The sequence below is a fragment of the Phanerochaete carnosa genome (genome assembly GCF_000300595.1).
Source record: "Phanerochaete carnosa HHB-10118-sp unplaced genomic scaffold PHACAscaffold_1, whole genome shotgun sequence".
In the NCBI taxonomy this organism is placed as follows: Eukaryota; Fungi; Basidiomycota; class Agaricomycetes; order Polyporales; family Phanerochaetaceae; genus Phanerochaete; species Phanerochaete carnosa.
Window position 1 is genome coordinate 5,298,948 of NW_006767628.1, and position 19,355 is coordinate 5,318,302.

A 19,355-nucleotide genomic window follows, 5' to 3' on the forward strand; every position below is an offset into this window, starting at 1 on the left:
TGCCACATGCCTGATTGTAAGGGTTTGCGTCTCATGATGTGAGTGAGAAGAGCCGTGCTCTCAGCTGCTGTAACGAAGATTGTCTGGTGTGGCCAATTCAAGCCCATGTCCCTACTATGTCAAGTTGATGAGGGCCACCCATGTGCTTTCAAATCTTCACCTAGGCCGGGATCAGACGGTACTTGCCTACTGGTCGCCACTAATGTTTCCAGAAGAATGCGGCACCCAGCATAAGCTGGTGCAAAACTATCTTGGCAATATGCTTACTGTAGCCAAGAATTTATGGGCTCATAGAAATTGTTGTACTCATCCGGCGCACTTCTGGAATCTACTGCGCCGCAGCATCCTGCTGCGGAGGGCTTCCAGCGCTGACCGTGGTAAAGCATACACCTTTGAGGAAAATGGAACATAAGCAGCAGAAACAATCCTTTTATTGTACAGCATTGGCAGCCATAATACCGCTTCCACTTCCTTTCACCCTTAGCTGGCTTTGGTATGCAAGTGCTTTAACTCGTTTGTCCAAGTTTCTCCACGGCTGACTTCGGGACTGCAGCGCATGCTTCAAAAAACTGCAGTATTGCTCCATATAGAACGACCAGGTGATGCACAATGACCCGCAGTTTCGTATATCATCTGGTATGTGCAAAAGCCCATGTACAGGCAGCAAGCAAAAGGCAAGTCTCAAGTCATCATGCTGATAGTAATATCTGATGAAGTCTCATCAGTTCTGCATGTACTGGATACTGTAAGTAGCCTCTTACTCTTCATATTTGGTGACCCAGTTCTGGCACTGCTGTTCTAGGTCGTTGATTTCAGCTGCTGTCAGTTCGAACTGCAAGGTAATCTTCATAATCTTGACCAAGTCAAGAAAATGCTCATAGTACTTTTCATCCGAGAAGCGACTCTGCAGGAGGTGAGGTGCAATATACATAAACCAGAACACATATGACTCGGCAGTAAATGTCGAGCGATCATGCACAATATTACCGAGTGAGCAGATAAAGCTAGCCGGTATGTCCTTCACTGTGTCAGCTGTTTCTCTTCCAATCTCCTCTCAGGTCGCGTGATCAATCTTGTAATCTTCTGCACCAGAGTCCATCTCCTTGAAGCGTCCTTGCCAGATGTCAAGAAAGTTGGGAATTGATGTTCTCTGAAAAGAGATGAAGCCACTCCCAAGAGCAGGACCGTGACCAATCGAGAGAGTTGACTCAGTGAAGCGCAGGCAAGCTTTTGATCCCATAGTACTGTTCGAGCTTATGCTGATGCTTCTTTGTTTGTGCACCTTCAATCTTTGTAACGGCGTCATAAAAGCTGTTGTGAGTCCGCAATGGCAAATGCGTTGTGTCCCAGACTTTGCTGATGCCGTTCTCATCTGGAGGGCGTGTGACAGGAAGGTAGTAGACACAGTTTGATCCTGAAGACATGCAAACACTGCGCATGGTACACGACCTGCAGGGACAAAGGCTAGAGTGTCCCTTGAGATTGAGAAATTTCTCAATCGCAACAATGTCACCCTCTTCCGTAAGCTGGTAAGCATGTAAATCGAATCTCTCGCGTTCGACCGAATCAAATCAGGGAACACTCATGGCAAGGACAGCGCATTTGTCGTCTAGTGGTGCGAGAAATGATGAGAGACCTTTCAGCTGCTTGGGACCAGGAACAACTCCAAGACAGATCAGATTTTCAAGGTGTGTAAAAATGGTCGGAGGGAAATTGTAGTTCTTCACAAGTAGTGGAGTTGCAGATGGACCTTCTCATTTGCGATTGAACAGCAGAAAGCTGTCAGTACAGAGTCCGAATGCAATGTTACGAGCATCCGAAAAGAAGGTGTGGCCCAAATTTCTGCCATCGACAGCTACCTCGGTGGTGAGCATTTCATGGTATTGCGCGGAGCTGAATACGTCCCGAATGATGCCAGACTCGTGAGCAAACTGGGTGTGGTATTTGAGCAGCTCTTGCATCTTTTAGCTCTGGTAGAATGCAACTAATTGTGAAATGAGTGGGATGTATGTGAAGATACGCTGTGTATGTTCGTCTGGAGCAAGGCGAGCTTCTTTGCAAAAGGGTCAATGAGTCAAGCTGGCATAGGAACGTGTATAGCAGATGCATGAATTAACACAGCAATGCAATGTTTGAACCTCGAGACGAGCAAGCTGTGCAACTCGCTTTGTTAGACATAGATTGAGTCAAGTTGTATTCTGTGGTAGAATTTCTTGCAAAATGCATTATAGTCTTCGCGTGACATGTTGGTTGTCAATCGCAGGTCAAATGCCTGTATATTGTCCCGATCTCTATCAGTTGGAACATCATTGCCTAGAGTGATGGAGGTAGTACTGTGAGTACTGTGGCCAGCTTTTTAGCATGTAATTGAACAGACATATGAAGATCGTAGAAGTTGCATTCTTGTTCAAGCTCAACACCAATATCTAGCTCTTTTGCTGCCTCTTCCAGGTCCTGCAATATGAATTTGTACTCCTCATCTTCCTGAAACTGAAGTGCACGGTCTTCCTCTGGGTCCTTGCAGTTGTGAGGTGTGCGGCGGGATAAATCGAACACAGAGCTGGATGAAGAAGATGAGCTGTCATTAATATTGCTATCGCTGTTGTCGTCTATATAGATATTGACTGGTTCATTCACAGACATCAAACTCGCATCTGACAGCTGTTCAGAATCTTTCTCATTGCTGGACTGTAGGTACCAGCTGCCATGAGCTTTGCCCAACTGTTCAGACAAATTGTTACTCACGGCATTTGCAATCTCATTGCTGATGCCAAGCTCGTGGTCAGAGCTTGTGTCAGCAAGCGATGGTTGTATTGAATCCTCTCTACCCTCCTGTCGTGCAGCCTGATAGTGTCTTTGCCGTTGACGCCATCTCAGAAGCTTTCCGCACTCAGATGTGCAACGGCAGCGCTTCAGCTTTTCCTGTTGCTTTCAATGTCGAGTTTTCAGCATGAAAGCTGAACAAAGATCTGGTATAACAATTGAGAGGAGTCAGTGAGTAAGGTGTTGCGTGAGCAGCAGTGAGTGGTGCAAACCAAAAAGAAGAGCAACTTCTGTAACTGACAAGATCAGCCAAGCAAGAAGCCTATAGGCTTGTAGACGATCCAGACAGATGACAAGCCAATGCATACCCACAAAACACCTTGGATTCAAAGGTTTTAGTTATATACACAAGACGATGCAGAGATGCAGAGACACAGTAATGCAGACACCAATATTTGAACGTGAAATCTTAGTGTACAAAAGGGGGGATTATTCCTGAGCATATTATCTATGCTGCAGCAATCCTTGTCTCCTCTCTCGACTTCTGCGGGACGTCATTCACAGTCACATTTGTCACGTAGATCTGCACCATCTCTGGCAGTGTCAGCATGATGAACACGAAATTGAAGCCAGAGACGGTGAACATCGTGGTGGCGCCAAAGTCGTTCACCCAATGGTACTGCAGAAACAAAAAACAAGAACAACTTCAACGTTCAGGTTCCTGACAAGAAAGAACCAAGGGTGGAGGCGTACCTGGAGGATTTCTACAGTCTCCGCCAGGTTCACACCACCAATCTAGTTGATGAGCAGCCCCCAGTGCTCGACAAGCCGCACAGTCTCGCACTTCTGAACAGTGAGCTTGCCCTTGGCAAGTATGTGCTCAACAATCATGGCAATGACCGTATTGCAGACCTTGCACAGGTTGACATTGCTCACCATGCGGAGCATCTTGAGCTCGACTGCAGCATTCTCAATGCCGTGCCTCTCTGTGAACACGCAGTCAAGTGACTGCATCACCTCTGCCTAGAACTCGCTCTCTGCTGCAGCCGTCGGGAGCGCGGTGATGCTCGACTGCATCGCCGCAGCAGCGTTCAAGATGGAGGAGAAGGACGAGGTGCGTGAGAGTAGTGCGAAGGAGACGTCGCTCTCCTTGCCTTTGTCCTCTGAAGAGTCTGATTTGTTGGCCTCCACTTGGGCAAGTAGATCTGCTGCAGTGTCTCCTAAGAGCAATTAACCTGTTTAGTGGCGTCTCTTATCACTAAACATGGTGGAAACATACCAATTTGTATCAGCTGTTGATTGTTGAAATGCTCAACCTACAATGAAGTGCTCTCAGACCTGAGTACTCACCAATGATTACAGCAGCTCAATGACTGTAGAGTTCTCCTTCGTGGTATCGATCTTGATATGGCTCAAGACATCTTCCCACTTGTCCACAGAAGTGTTCTGCACAGCACTCCAGTTCCAGTCTGGTCTCTTGCTCTCTGTTGGAGAATGTCTAGGCCATGCTGATGGACGGAACACTGAAGTGTGCAAGGACATAACATAGGTGGTGGTGTCAGGAAACAAGAATGACAAGAGTGCGCCAGGCTCACCTTGCCGCACTCACTTTAACATCAGTCACATGTGTGACATGTGTTACAGGATAGTAACAGCTCAGGCAACTTCATGCTTCAAGATCACCTTCTGTGCAGTGCACGTTGAGCTATAATGGCCAGAAATTCTGCTTCCAAAAAAAATTATCACTCTCAGGCTGCAAGATCTTCCAAGAAGCATTTGCTGCTGCGACCCCAAAACACAACGTCAAAGCCTTTTAGTGTTCGAGCCTGCTACCAACAGATCCCATTTGAAAAAAGGATTGCAAAACCATGAGGAAAGCCTGGCCGTGCACCACCTTGTGGATATAATACCCAAGAGGTCACAGGTTTAGGCAATAAAGGTGCAAAATGGAACGGAATAGTTGTGAGTCTGCATCATGAGAGCACGGCTATATGCGCTGACTCTTGTTCACCTTTGCAGCAAAAGACACATCTGTATGCAACCAAATATCTCAACACAGGCCATCCACTGTCTGCCCAAGATGATGCAGCAGTAGTCACCATCTGTTTCAAGGCATTTTACCTAATTGTCATGTGTTATCCTATATCTCATTGAAATAACAGGTGGCCGATACCTATCTGTTCCTTGCAGACTATCAGAACATCTGGCCTGTTTGCAATATTCTGTACAAGTATCTACAAAATAAAATGTCATCTGAGAAGAGGGCAAGCCGCAAAGAAGCAGTCAAAGAAAGTGATGAGTACAATGACCGTGCCGAAGAAGAAGATATAGAAGAGGATTACTTTGACATGCCTGAACGAGAGGATGAGGAAGAACAGAGAGAGGAAGAAGAGAATGAGGAAGAAGAGAGTGAGGAAGAAGAGAGAGAGGAAGAAGAGGAAGAGGAAGAAGAGGGAGAGGAAGAAGAGGGTGAGGAAGAAGAGGGTGAGGAAGAAGAGGGTGAGGAAGAAGAGGACGAGGAAGAAGAGGACGAGGAAGAAGAGGGTGAGGAAGAAGAAGGCAAGGGAGAAGGAGATGAGGAAGGAGAGAACAAGGAAGGAGAGGATGAGGAAGGAGAGAACAAGAAAGGAGAGAACGAGAAAGAGACGAGGCCTGTTGCTTCTGCTAATAAGGGGAAGCACCGGCTCCTCGAGCTGGTAAGTCCGAGTAATTGGCAACTTCAGTACCAAAGGCTGAATATATGCACCTTCAAGTACCCTGCACAGTAGCCCTCGAGTGGTAAAGCCAAGAAAGACCACTACAGTTAAAGTAAAGCATCTTTCAAACCTTCCAAGGCAGCCAATGACGCTTCTTTTCAGGACCGTGCTCTTGCTGAACTCTCTGATTTGTCTGAAGACACGCCCTTGCACCACGAAAATGCTCGTAAAGAGCAGGTATATTTATTCTATTGCTATCATCCAATGCATATACACTCTACTAAATGGCTGTAGGCTGTAAGGGGTCACGTACAGCCTGGACGACAGGCCGCGGAAGGTCACACACAGCCCAGACAACACATCGTGCCACAGCTTGCTACTCATTCTAGTTCTCGTCGCTTGTCTTCTGAGCTCTTGAGTCTTGCCGATAGTTCTTCTGTGGGTGCTAAAGTATTTTGTCGCTGCCACTCACCACTGCCTTCCTGGCCACCGAGTCCTGAACTGCCATCTGCATCAAATCACACTTGGCTACTTGCTAACTCTGAAGGTACCAGACCTTCGTCCACAGCCTCTGCTAACTGTGATGGCCCTGACAACAACTGCAATAATGATCTTGGCGACGGTGTTGACAACAGTTTCAATGACGGTTCTGGCAACAGCTCTGGTGACAATTCTGGTGAACATGCCGTGTACGCAATGTTTGCAGAGCGCAAAACGGCAGCAAAACATCCGGACAAGTGTTCTGTCCACTCATGCAACGACCTCATTCCGACAACCATTGCCGAACGACTCCAGTACCTGCTCACAGAAAAGAAGAAGAAGAAACCCAAAACAACCCCTCAACATGAGTGGGACTGCTGTCTCGAGTCCATCAATCAAGAGATCTGCACCCAAATCTCATCAGACGCTGTTCGCAAAGAGGAACGGCAAGCTGGATATCCTAGCCTCATAGATTATAATAGCCTGGCGATCCGTACTCTGCGCCTCAAACCTCTTCTTGATAGCCTTATCGAGAAGGGGGCTCTTGCGCCCACTGCAAGTGAGCTAATTGGTATTGCTGACAGTGCTAGCACAGGTTGCGGACCAGGAGAACGACTGTTCTTCACAATCAACATGCTTAACAACAAGACCTGAGGCACTGGCTTTTATTTGCAGTACACTTGCATCAAGCATATCATTTTGCCAGGATAGTACATCTACATCATTGCTCGAATGGTTGATGTCATGGAGAAGACTAATAACTCTTGCTGCTTATCAGTTTCGGATCCAAAGGCTGCTTAATTGTTTCACTTGCGCTTACACTACTGTACCCAAATGATGCACCTATGTGGAGCGGAATCTGAGAGACCATCAAACCTTTTACTCCGCCTGCCTTTTGAAACATTGTACTTGTTCAAGAGACGCTACGGAGCTTGCTCTGCCAGGATCTTGCTGGTGTGGCGAGCAGCAATGCTCAAGCAATTCTCACCAAGAGCACAAAATACAGGGATATTTGCTTCAACCGCAACGACAACAATGTGTTCGTTCAGGTCTCAAATTGCTACCTTCGGTTCATCAACAGTGACAAATCGCCCGATAGGGTATGTGTTTTGTGCTAATATGACAATGACGCTTGTATCTTAATGTGGCAAAGAGCAGCAGTTTGCTCTCACTTTCCCCTCAAACAAAGAAGAGCCTAAAACTGTCCAAAGGAAGCCAAGGCTCATCAAGCGCAAAATGGAGCAGATTTCTGAGGCCGACTTTGCTCCGGTACGTTGCTCAACTTGAATTCTTAAATTATCCACAGCTAATGCTAACGCTATGTTAGCCAACACCACCCAAGCAGTGCAGGGTATGTTCAACAAATAAGGAAAGGCCTCAAAATCAGGTCCGTAGATCTTTCACGTAAAATCAAGCTTCTTTGTGTGGTCTGACATCCAGGTGATTGGTCAGGAAGATAATCATTGTCGTTTCAGCCACAACAAAGGTACACTCCATTTTCTAGCATCTCCTTGAATTGTCTAACTTTACCGAAGCTACAACATCAACTTAACGGTGTTGCCTCATATCACTGCATAGTCCTCTACGCCTGATACTCACCCGCAGAACTTTTCCTGCTTTCATCGGCTCGCCAATTCTTGTGCCCTGTTTTGCTAGGCTTGACATCACTGGACTCTATCTCACTCTGGCAGATTCCACCAGCATGATCAGCATTTTTCACATGCTCTGGAAGTCTTGCTCTTGCTCCCACTATACTCTAACCACCCATATCGCTCTCGCTCTCACTCATCTTGGTCTGTCTATGCCTGCACGTTGCCACGGCTCACCTGCTTTTCTATTCCTTCCTTCAAGTGTGATATGTACATACCACCTTTAGTTACTTCTATCTCACTGTCTGTTGTGCTGTTATCTCTGGTCAACAGTGGGCAGCCACCACTGAAATTTAAGCTCAGACCTCCTCTTCCCTCTAATAATTGATTCTCCACATTTGATCTGGCCTGCCAATTGAGATTCCGATGATGGCATGCTGAAATCAAGAAACTCCACCGTGAACATTGCTTGCAATGTCGGCCCCTTTACTCAACCACCAACAGTCACCTAGCAGCAACTCTTCAAATGCATTGTAGCATTTCTCTCAACCCCTCTGCATCTAGAGTATCACTGGTCGAGATCAGCTGATGGTGCACAGAAGATAACCCAAATACCTGGCGAGTAAAGTTATGCTACAGAAAGTGCATAGAACCTGACTATATGCACCCTATTCCTTCCCATTTCGCTGCTCTTGACAGCTTTACACTTGCTAAAGAACTCTAGCATGCAGAATACTGAGTCATACTGGCGGAGAAGCAGGCCAGCACGGAATCTGAGGCACGAAGTGCCCTCAGCCTGATATGTCACTGACAAGGACAAGATGAGCACCAAAGAACCCAATACCATACAGACAGCTAACTTAGACGATAGACAATCACTCTCTCCTTCCTCTGTCATCTCTGAAGCCAGTACCCCTTCATGACAGTCTGGACAGCCATTTGAGCAGTGTCAACAATGCCTGTTCTTCCTACACCGATTTCTCCATCCTCCCAGCTGCTTTCTCAGAGCAATTTGATGCTAAACTTGAGGTATGTGAGATCTAGAAAAATTTCTCACCCAAGCTTATTGTACGTTCTCACTTTCCGCCAATTAGCAAGGGGATCCTTGGCTATATGCAGATTGGGCTTTACCTTTGGCAGATTCTTAGCTATTCACGGAACTGAAGACGCTGCTCAAGACTGTGATCGAGTCTTACATCAAGGAATATAGTGCTGTCGTGCCAGATTCTGCGGAAACTGTTCATTTTCACAAGGTGAGTCATTGTATTTCAAGAAATTCAAAGCACGACACTGGCATTTTCTTGTAGATCTATATTCTCTGCACGAGGAAGACATTATCTACCTCACCGGTGACATGCTTGTAAACTGGCAGTGGCTATGACAGCGCTGACGTCGTCAGTGGTACAGCGTCTGGTGTTGATGCTGTGAGGTCAGGCAAGGTAGTGGTATTGGCAGGTGCAGCATCGCCGTTGTCGGAGAAGAACAGGCCCATGAGCGCAAGTTTGACTGGTAGCGCCATGCACCGGTCGGCATGCGCACACAGTGCGGTGAGTGCCAGTTGTTAATTTTTCTTCTGCATCTGCGCAGAAGGCACCACAGGCTGGCTGTTGGTGGTATTTGCATCCATGCCTTCAGTGGCAGAGGTGGCGTGTGCGGGTGCGCTCCAGTCAGAATAACACAGCCCAGAACGTGGCTTGCTAAGGTGCTACTGGACATGAATGCGCTTGCATGCCCAGGTGTCATTGATGCGGCGCACGAGGTCAGGGAGCGCGAGCGTGGCTGGGTAGAGGTGGTTGTGATCATAGTCGAGCTGCAGAACACACACAGAAGAGGGTCAGTGCATGCTGAGTGAGCGGTGGAGGGAATGCACAATGAGCATGATCACAAGCGCATCGCAGACGGGCGGCAGGTCATCTGCTCTGTAGCACACCTCATTATTCTTGAGCGCGAGCTGCGCCTGCATCCCGTCCGTGAGCCGCATCCCGTATGTCTCGTGGAAGCACGCGATCGTTGTGACCTTGTCACTTTACATGCTCTGCAATAGCTTCTTATACTACCATGACATCTAGGATGGCGCGCCTGCAGAGAACATGCGCCGTCGTCATCGAGGAGACCGTCCAGCGTCATTTGCAGGCTCAAGCACTTGGGCATCATTGGTAGTGCATGCGGTTCTGAGCATAGACCATGGGCCGGCTCTTCAAGATGCTGTGTCACCTATCTGTGGCTACTGCATCCGGGCAACCTCGAGCCCTTTGCAGGCTGAAAATGCTCAATGTCGTTGTTTGGCATGGCCATTGCCATGCGGAAGACTGGTTGACTCAGTGAGCCTTTGTTCTATCGTCCATAATCACCTAATCAATTTGTTGTGCAGCATATACATGATGGTGCACAAGTGGTATCAGGCTCTGATATGTCAAAGACGTATGGTATCTATGCTAATTGATTTGTGTGGCAGCTCTCACCGCCGCGGAATCTCCATTATGAGGTAGTGGAACATGCTAGTAAGAATCGGTGGGACACACCGGTAAGAATCAGTGGGACACCCCAGTAAGAATCAGTGGGACACAGATAGGGACTGGTGGGACGTACCAATAGAAATCAGCAGGACATGCCAATAGGAATCAGTGGGACTTCTTGGGAGATACATGAACCGTCAATGTAAATTATCAATATGTTCCAGTGGGTAACACACTGGAAATCAGTGGGACATCCGTGGGACCCTCGAGATCTCAATGGGCGCAGCCACCAGTTACTCATGGGCAATTCCACTGAAAATTAGTGGACGTTGATGATGCCAGTGGAATACCCACTTACCCAATCAACGGATAACCCACTGAAACGTGAGTGGGAAAATGTCATACCTAGTGGGATTTCCAGGGAGAAAAATCAGTGGGTTTTCCCTTTCTTAGACATGGTATCCACATTAATTTATGCATGGTATTTCCCACTTATGATAATTGGATTCACTTCCTGCAGTGAGTAAACAGGTTGCGGCAGGCGAGAGAGTTAAACGCTGGGCCAGAGAATCGGGGAGAGAAGAATGGACCAGCAGTAACGCGACAGCAAAAATACGCGTGGTGTCACATATTGTCATTGTCACTGTCACTCCTTGTCATGTCTGCTGGGTCTGGACTCTGCTCACGCGCCATGACCTCGTCTATTCACAGACTTGTCCATTGTGAGTCTCCAATGCAGAGAAGGGAAAGCAGAGCGCGACTTTCTTTGGTATGCTGGTCCTCTTCATTGGTCAGCTCGCATTGTGACCGCACCATAGACGTGCTGTTACACGACGTTCCGCAAACTTGGCGGGGATGGCCGACTTGGCAAGTGCGCATGCGCGCTTTCCCTAGGGTAATCAACGTTCAAAAACGCCGCTAGCCTCCAAGCCTGAAGACCCCAAGGGTCAATGCAGCTGAATCGGGGGAAAGATTGATGAATTCATGACTCTCATCAGTAGCAGTCCTTGAGGACGACGCTGCAAAACACTGGCCTGTTACACCTTTCACCTGCCCAGATCACTGCAGACTCGTCGACTACACGCTCTACGCAGCTCTATGATGCTGGTCGAGCTGTTCTAACCTATGCCATTCACGACGACTGGGATCAAACTCTTAAAGCAAAGAGCGGCCGATTGAAAATTCACTAGCTCCACGACCTGTCCACCAAGGTTTGCAAGAGTAGCGAGTGGAGGGAAGACAAGCGGAGGAAAGGCTGGATAGTGGGTGACCTGCTGATGTCCAATGCTCCTGCATCTCTGACGTATGCAGAACGAAGCTGCTCATTGAACTGTACGGTCCGCCCCCAGCCCAAGCCGTACATACTCAGTTTGAGTAACCCTCGGGGTTGTCGCAGAAATGAGCCCAACACGTACTCCAACTTCTGCTCTGCGTGGGCGCAGCCTAACAACTTGCGCACTTCGTTGGTTGTCCAGCGCGAGGTCCAATAAGGAACGATGGCTCTGGGACGCGATCGTGGAAGAGAAGGTTAAGAAATCGAGGAGAGTCCAAGAGCTGAATGGAGGTCGCGCTTTGGAGGTCGTTGTCCCACTGCTAAGTGGTGTAGGCCGCAGCCAGTCAGAATTGACGTCTTAACTGTACGTCTCTACCTGTGCGCTCTGATTAATTTGCTGATGGACAGCCAGGTGACAAGGGAAACTCGACTACGAGTGGGCTGCGCTCATTGAGAACAAAGACTGCGGTCGAGGACAAAGACGAGCAGCGGCAGATCTGGATACACAAGCCGTGTCGTGAGACGGAATCACCTTACGCATCGCGCGGTCATATCCTAGTCCAAAATATATGCAGCGTCAGCCCAAACAAGCCATGGAGAATGGTTTGCTCCTAGAGCTGTGCGTAGGGAGTAAGTCGAAGATAGCAGCCACGCTTGATTGCGCCTCCCAGAATCATGCTCATCGTCGTACACCCACAGCAACTTCTCGAACTGCGGGCGAGAGTTGTCATTATCTCGGCCTGGATAAAAGGGTGCAGTGTCAGCTGCCATGCAGTGTCTGCAATCGCCCATGTTCAAGCTTCAAGTTCCAGTCTTTGAGGTCCGCGAATGACTTCAGGCCAGGGAACGTCCAGAATTCGTGCTTCTAGCATACGCCCCACCGACGCTCCTGCACCATACTCAGGATCTCGATGGCACAGATGAAGGAGGAATGCCTCCGCGCGTGGTGCACGCCTACAGCAACTTCTGTCACTGTTTGGGGATCGTTCGCGAAGTACGTGTCTGTAAAATAGCCATCCAAGCTATGCTTGAGCCTGGGCGACAATGTCAGGTTGAAAGCTAGCGAGAAACGAAGGGGCGCACCCGCCAAGTATCCATGTGTGCAGGCTCAAGTCGACGAGAATGCACCGTTATAACATTCCCAAAGCATCTTGCTGATGGCGGGTCTCGTAAATTATGGTCGTTAGTATTTTGCCCGCTGTAACAAACACCTATACTCGACACATTGTCGTGTGAGGTATCACATGGTTTATAGTGCCCGTATTGTGTCAGATACACATACTGTACACAGTCATAGTGCTACAAATAGGTCAATTATTCCGAAATTACGGTAGCAGAGCACTCCTTGGTCAGTGGCGGCGGAGCGCGACAAAATGTTTCCCAAATCTGTCGCAAAAAGTCTTATGCTCCTACATGCACCTGCCGACATAAACCACCCATGTCGGCTCATACACCCTTCTCACCACCCTTTCTGCCTCCATCTGCACCTTCAAGCTCCAGTGCATGTACACCGGTGTCTCCTGCTTCAGTATGACGCACGCGTGGCCCATAATGTTTGCGTACACCTCTGTTTCACAGGCCATCCATGGTCCGCTGCGCGCGGTAGCACATTGGTGGTAGTTCGAACACAAACCAGCCGCAGGCAAGCGACAGCTAGTCGTACACCGGACACAGCGCTACAAGGTCCTCGTCTTCTTCGCTCGGCCTTGTGCCGTTGAGGGTACGAAGAGCCATTAGTACCGCAGTTTCCAATTTGAATTGGCAAATGTAGTTACATTTCGTGGTTGTGTAGGTATTTTCACATACAGAACGAGATTCTCAACATAATGCAATACACCTTCTCGTCCCTTGTCTGGCGTGCCTCGGTGCTTGATGGCGAAGCGGTGAGGTGGCGGCTGATGCCACTACTGTAAGTGAGTCGGCAGCCAAAGGCTGACGTAGCGCGAGCGAGCTGAGTTGTGGAGTGCACGGTAGAATTGGCAGGGCCGGATGCTAAACAAGCGTCAGCTTTCTTCAAAGACCCGGTGCTTACCAGCTATGGGACGTAAGAGACCCAGAAGGCGAAAGCAAAGGTTGAATACACAGCGTCTCTTTCTTCTCGCCGAGCGCGCTACAGTGGTAGTCTCTTCGCTGCTGTGCTCGAAGACCATAACATCAGTTCTTCACAGGCGCTCTGATTAAGATTATGAAGGTTTATATGCAATTGTGCCGCGTACAAGGAGGGCAAGTTTGTCTCGGGTTTGTAACAACAAGATAATGATGAGCACATAAATATATACCATTGAAATTGTGGCACAGCAAGGCATTCTCATACAATGTACATACACATGTTATGAATACTACAATATAGGTGTCTTACTCCAGCTGTGTTGGATCACAACCCAATCCTAGACAGACGGGACGATCAGTAGCTGCAGATGCAGCAGATACGAAGGCACAACAAGACATGACCAGTTAGCATGGTGAGCGAAGCAATAAAATATGCACTCGACATTGAATTTTTGGAGCATGTTTACCGGCGCCTCATGCACACGTTATTTACCCATGTTTGTACCTTACTGACCCCAACTCGGCGCTATGACACTCGCTCTTGAACCACATCCATCACCTGCGTTTGTGCTTCTCATCTGTGGATGTGTGCTGAATGCAGCCTCGTCCCATCTCTCTGGCTCTCCTTTGTGGACATGTGCTGAATGCAGCCTCGCTCTGTCTCTCTGGCCCTCCTTTGCGGATGTGTGCTGAATACAGCCTCATCCAGTATGTCCATGATCACTTGATGTCTAATCCACCGCACTGGACAACAAGCTTCTGCCCAAGAGAGGACAGTTCCTGTTAGGGTATGTCGTCATCCAGGTGCGTGGTGCTCCATGCCTTTTTTCTTTTTTTTTAACTTTAACTTTTGATTTCTTTCCTTAGTTCACTGCCTTGCTCATCACGCCATCATCTGCCCCATCGCACCTGCCCCGGCAGCAGCAGCAGCAGCCAGCAGCCCATTCCAGCCCTTCAGGCCCATGTGGGTGCCCGAGCTTGTCGGCTTCCGCTGCCCATCTCCGCAAGTCCCACCACCTTCACCTCCTAAACCGATCTTCCCACCCGTGATTGAGCTGCCATGCCAGCAGAACACACACTCACCCTCACTGCGCTTCTTGTACAACGCTGCTGCTGCCGCCGCTGCCTCCGAGGCGGGCCCATTCTTGCACCCACTCTTGCTGCACGTCCACACACCCTGCGAAGAGTGCTTCGCGCTGCTCGCCATGAGCAGGCTCTACCTGTTTCGCCTGTCCTTGCTGGTGCTGACACCAGCATTGCAGCTGTGCAGAGTGAGTCACTGCTGCTCATGCTCATGCTCGCGCATCAGCTGCTCACTTAGCTTCCCTGAGGATCAGCCCCTGCCGTGGGTGTACCCCCCCTTTGAAGATCTGCTGCCTGCACGCTTGTGCTCAGAAGGTCAGCTCCTGCCGCAGACACATGGCCTGTCAAGCAGCAACGTGAAACTTGCACCACGTGTGGACCATTTTGCCGCAATGAGACTGGTGAGCAGGCATGGACATGGACATTACCTCAACTGATGATGCTGCGAGGTCTGCTAGACCTGCTATCTGTGTGAGTTCTGTCAGCTTCTTGTCTATTTATTGCCTGCTGACTTCTCACAACTCAACTAGGTCAAGAATGTGTTCCTGACCTTGCACCAGCACCATATGTCAGCGCCTATCAGCTTGATGGACCCTGTGGTGCACAGTAGTGTGTCGTCCTTCCTGCTGCAGCCACCCTGCCATGTGCAGCAGTCATGCAAGTGGAAGCTTGAGCCTGGAGTGGCGTGGCATAACAGTATAATACTTCTTTAGTAGCTATCAGTAGTAAAACCAATTGAAGTTTATTTGTGCAAAACATTAGCATTTGGTATGCATGAAAGCAGAGCCTGAGTGATCAAATCCTCATGAACAGCACACTTGCTCTGTTTTATGAGCCATGCATAGATGCTGCAAATTATATAGTATTATATAACTACACAATATACATATATGTTATGCAGACTATATAAACCCTACAATTATGACTAAAATTGGCCAGATCAAAAAATGCCACCAATCGATATATACTCTTACTGGGAGTTTGAAATAGTTTAGTGTATCAGAATGGTTTCCAGATTGTGTATGGGTATATTTAAGATTATGAGAAATTCACTAAAAGTCTGATGTCAAACGAGCAGGAGCACTTACAAGAGGGCAGACATACTCTTGGAGCTCTCGGTGACTTGGCTGCGAGAACCATTGTCTTGCCAAGGCGCACAAGCCATGTCCCTTCAATTGTAGCAACTCGCTCGATCTCGGTCGTGATAGTGTGTGGACCTCCTTAGGGTTGATTGTTGGAATAAGAGCATATGTCGTCTGTGTAGTCTCTAAAAACAATTCAAGGAATAGTGTTGCTGTCGGTAAAGAAAAAATTGCTTGCAGCAGAGGCTGTAGACAAGGATAAGACAACAAATTAGAGGGCGCTAGAGCATATACAGAACCATCAAAATAGAGCATCGCGAAAGGCTTCAGGCCAGGAAATGTGCAGAGATGTTTCTTCAAGCACACATCCTACCGGCGCCCCTACACCATGCTCAGAATCTCAGTGATCCAAAAGAAGAAGCGATGCCTCCATGTACGATACATGCCTACAGCGACTTAGGTCGCCGTTTGGAGGATGTTTGCGAAGTCGTCATCTACCAATGAGCCATCCGAGTTATGCAGATTGAGCCTGAACGGCAATGATAGATCGAGACTTAGTGAGAGGACCATGGGATGCACCCGCCAAATGTCCGAGTCCGCGCGTGCATAGCTTTGGGTTGATGAAAATGCACCACGAACGTCCGGGTGCGATGAAGCTGCAGTCCGCTGCAGCTTCTCGAGGCCCTTGCCAATGGAGATCTCGGAAACGGCACTCTCGATCTGTTCAATGCCCTTCTGTGCCATGCTGTATCCCACTAGACATCTCGTCAATAGCCGGAATTGAGTTGCACCAGATCAAAGAAGTGGACGAGGTACGTGGTACAGCGGATTGAACTCAACAGAGACGCGGTTGTCCTCGTCACGCCCGACATTTTGATGGGCTGCACTTGCTGTCAGCGTGACACAAAAAAGGGGATGGGCAGACGCGTGTCGAAGGGACTCATAGTCCAGATGTGTCTGTCGCGCGGCAGACTCAACAATTCCCTGACGCAGTCTCCAACGACTATCACCATAAAGTGTCCGCAGCTGAATATCAAAAGTTACATCAGCATACACCTGTTGTGCTTGAGGGCTGCCATAAAAATATGTTGGAGCGTCAGCCATTGGCACTTGGAAGCGGAGCCTGCATTTATTGCGTGTGCAAGCATGAATCCACAACAATTACTCGGGTAGAGGCAGAACATGACAAACGAGAGGAAGGGGACACGCTGGACGATCCACGCAGCGCGGGAGATCTCATCGTTCTACTATGCCCACTTTGCCGCGTCCGACGGCGGTGGGGCCCATGCACTCCCCGTGCCCGGCCCATTGATGTTCAGTAGCCTGTTCGCAATATACTAGCAGTATACTGCACCCAGTCTGTGAGCCATGCAACAAGCTAAACAGGTTGCAGGAGGCGCACATTTGTGGTTCATATCGAACGAGACTCCCAACGCGCTTGCCAATGGCAGGGCAGATGGGGGTGATAGTCACCTGAGAATATGTTGTTGCACAGCAATGCGCACCTTCAAATTGAATGTCGCCACCTTGTTCAGTGCTCGCAAGTTACTGCCTTGTCTAGTTCAAGCTGTGGCGTGGTGCCGATAGGTCAAAGAGCAATGTTGTGCTGTTCATCATCGTGTTCAACATCAGCGCAATACAGAGCTAGGCGGGTGGGCGCTACAGTGTAGGACCACTCCTTGGGACAGCACCACTCTTTGGAACACTCCACTTTCTGCCCTCGCACAGCCTGTAGGGCCTATCACTACCACTTTACTGTATATAATACATCTATATCTATATGTCATTAGAAGCTCAGAGCCATCCGGTGATTGTAGCGTAGGTGGGGGAGAAAAAAGCCTCAAAAATTGTCAAGTGCGCCGGTTTCAGTGATGCTGTGACCATCATCAGAGTTGCACAGTGGGCCTAAAATTCGCAAAAATATTCATTAATACTCTAATTTATGCTCCATTCATGTTAAAAATGCGCATAGTGCTCAGTTGTTAAGTGTCGAGCTAGAATACATCAGAGATGATTCTACTGAGCTTAGACGTTACTGAGGCGTGACAAATTTGACTGCCGTGCGATCGCTGCATCTGCCAAGACTGCTGGTACAGGTCACAAATTATCACTTTTGTCACATCAGTCATGGTGTCCCAAGGAGTGGTAGCTGCTGTTCTGGACCACCTCCATCTTGTGTCCTTTGTCTTGACATCAGATTTCGTCTTTTTGCCTTGCAGCTTTGCACTGAGGTATTTAATATGTTGTAATAGTATAATCCAGTTTATTTGATATTTATATGCGAGAGACATATGAAGGGGAAGCGAATATTGATCAGGTGTCCCAAGGAGTGGTCCTATACTCACCATGCCTTTCCCTCATACCACCATCATTTTACTTAGACACCCGCACACGTCGCCCATTCGCAATAGCATTCCGCCACTCCCCCGACCCTCTCGCCCTCTACTGGACTTCAGAGGCGTTGTATTGCCCCTGGCTCACGACCCTGATGAGCCCTTTCACCATCTTACCCCACTAACCACCATTTTCTAGACATTTCAATAAGGGACCACCTCGTGCTCACTGCTCACTTGAGCGGGGCCGGGTGGACTAGGTATTTCCCATACCCAATGAGAGCTGGGTCGTCCGGTATAGGAGCAGCCAAAGAGCTTGACTTCTGGATGACCTATGTGTTCCTAGGCTTGCTCGTGCCCTCTGGAGCCAATGCAGCCACCTGCAGTATGGCCTCACGGTCTATTGCTGTGTGTAATGACATAATTAGCCAAGTGAAATATCATTTTGTTTCATCGACAGATACTGCGCGTGAAGTCTGGGAAGCTGTACTAGCAAATCACATTAATGAAACCTTCACCATGTTGTGCCACATGGTGGATAATTGATTGTAGATGAAGCTGTGCCGCATAGCCTTTGCTTCCGAATTACTAGAGCAGAGAGCCCTTTGCCTTGGCCCTTTGTGGTACATGCCAAGGCATTGGACTGTAAATAATTTGTTCATTGACTATGACTAGTACATAGTCTGAACACTCATCTCCGGATCTTTTGTATGTGGACATACCTTATGTCCCAAACAATTGGCTGGATTATCCTGAGTCCATTAGCTTAAATGAGTCCTTACCAGCACCTATCAACCTTGAAGCTCTGTGGCAAGAGGCTGATGCTCACTGGCAAAGATCTTCCTTGCCTGATATGCCTTTGGCAGGCCATGCCCTTGGTGCACTAGCGAAGGACGGCGATTCACAAACGGGGCCAGCTAACTCTAATGCGCCAATACTCTTCCAATGTGTATATGCAAATGTTCAGAAATCTCGTCAGAATATGAACCATCTACTAGAACGGAACCTTGACAAGGACTTGATCCTATTGTGTGAACCATTCTACGGCTATATCAGAAATGTGCCATCTACAACTAATAAGGAAGGGGATGAATATCATGCTTCAGTAACACATAGAAACTTCACGTTTCTGTCCACTGGAAAGGATGCATGTGTATGTGCATTTGTTCACAAACGCTGGGCCCACCTTGGCCCACAAATTACTCCTATTAGGAGCGGCACATGTAATGATGTACTATGCATCACACTATGCATTGACAACAACGATGTTAACTTCCTTGTTGTATATAATGATAGCAAGACTCAGGCAGCACAGGTCTTTCTAAGTGCACGCTGAGATAATATACCACCACTAGCATTTATGGTCGGAGACTTTAATCTCTGTCATATGCGATGGGATGCAAATATGCGTAAACCAGGTGCTGAACAGCGCCAGGTTCAAAAATGCGAAGAGCTAATGGAGCTTGCTGAGCTTGACCTAGCTCTTACACTTGCTAATGATACAGAGAAATGTCCTCCTACATAGATCTCAAATGATCTATCTAAAAGGCC

At 48.3% G+C, this 19,355-nt stretch overlaps 7 protein-coding genes across 7 annotated transcripts; 2 read left to right on the forward strand and 5 right to left on the reverse strand.

The window, feature by feature from the left end:
* Positions 1-430: 430 nt before the first annotated feature.
* Positions 431-649, reverse strand: PHACADRAFT_82341 (uncharacterized protein; the record flags this gene model as incomplete). Its single annotated transcript, XM_007391083.1, has 1 exon — positions 431-649. A coding segment is annotated over one exon (219 nt), but the record flags the coding sequence as incomplete, so codon positions are not given.
* A 1,664-nt stretch (positions 650-2,313) lies between these two features.
* Positions 2,314-2,762, reverse strand: PHACADRAFT_24898 (uncharacterized protein; the record flags this gene model as incomplete). Its single annotated transcript, XM_007389546.1, has 2 exons — positions 2,314-2,701; positions 2,746-2,762. 2 exons carry the CDS (start codon positions 2,760-2,762, stop codon positions 2,314-2,316), a joined length of 405 nt encoding a protein of 134 aa, XP_007389608.1.
* A 509-nt stretch (positions 2,763-3,271) lies between these two features.
* On the reverse strand, positions 3,272-3,711 carry PHACADRAFT_190932 (uncharacterized protein; the record flags this gene model as incomplete). The annotated part of the gene is made up of 3 exons (XM_007391084.1): positions 3,272-3,442; positions 3,517-3,558; positions 3,598-3,711. The coding sequence occupies 3 exons, from the start codon at positions 3,709-3,711 to the stop codon at positions 3,272-3,274; spliced, it is 327 nt and encodes a 108-aa protein (XP_007391146.1).
* Positions 3,712-3,786: 75 nt separating this feature from the next.
* PHACADRAFT_190933 (uncharacterized protein) lies at positions 3,787-4,305 on the reverse strand (the record flags this gene model as incomplete). Its single annotated transcript, XM_007391085.1, has 3 exons — positions 3,787-3,983; positions 4,043-4,079; positions 4,138-4,305. 3 exons carry the CDS (start codon positions 4,303-4,305, stop codon positions 3,787-3,789), a joined length of 402 nt encoding a protein of 133 aa, XP_007391147.1.
* A 404-nt stretch (positions 4,306-4,709) lies between these two features.
* On the forward strand, positions 4,710-6,593 carry PHACADRAFT_24899 (uncharacterized protein; the record flags this gene model as incomplete). The annotated part of the gene is made up of 5 exons (XM_007389547.1): positions 4,710-4,725; positions 4,783-4,796; positions 4,926-5,459; positions 5,622-5,696; positions 5,754-6,593. The coding sequence occupies 5 exons, from the start codon at positions 4,710-4,712 to the stop codon at positions 6,591-6,593; spliced, it is 1,479 nt and encodes a 492-aa protein (XP_007389609.1).
* Positions 6,594-9,233: 2,640 nt separating this feature from the next.
* Positions 9,234-9,509, reverse strand: PHACADRAFT_190936 (uncharacterized protein; the record flags this gene model as incomplete). The annotated part of the gene is made up of 2 exons (XM_007391086.1): positions 9,234-9,338; positions 9,399-9,509. 2 exons carry the CDS (start codon positions 9,507-9,509, stop codon positions 9,234-9,236), a joined length of 216 nt encoding a protein of 71 aa, XP_007391148.1.
* A 4,759-nt stretch (positions 9,510-14,268) lies between these two features.
* PHACADRAFT_190937 (uncharacterized protein) lies at positions 14,269-14,999 on the forward strand (the record flags this gene model as incomplete). The annotated part of the gene is made up of 4 exons (XM_007391087.1): positions 14,269-14,577; positions 14,644-14,790; positions 14,848-14,860; positions 14,920-14,999. The coding sequence occupies 4 exons, from the start codon at positions 14,269-14,271 to the stop codon at positions 14,997-14,999; spliced, it is 549 nt and encodes a 182-aa protein (XP_007391149.1).
* Between the last annotated feature and the right edge of the window lie 4,356 nt (positions 15,000-19,355).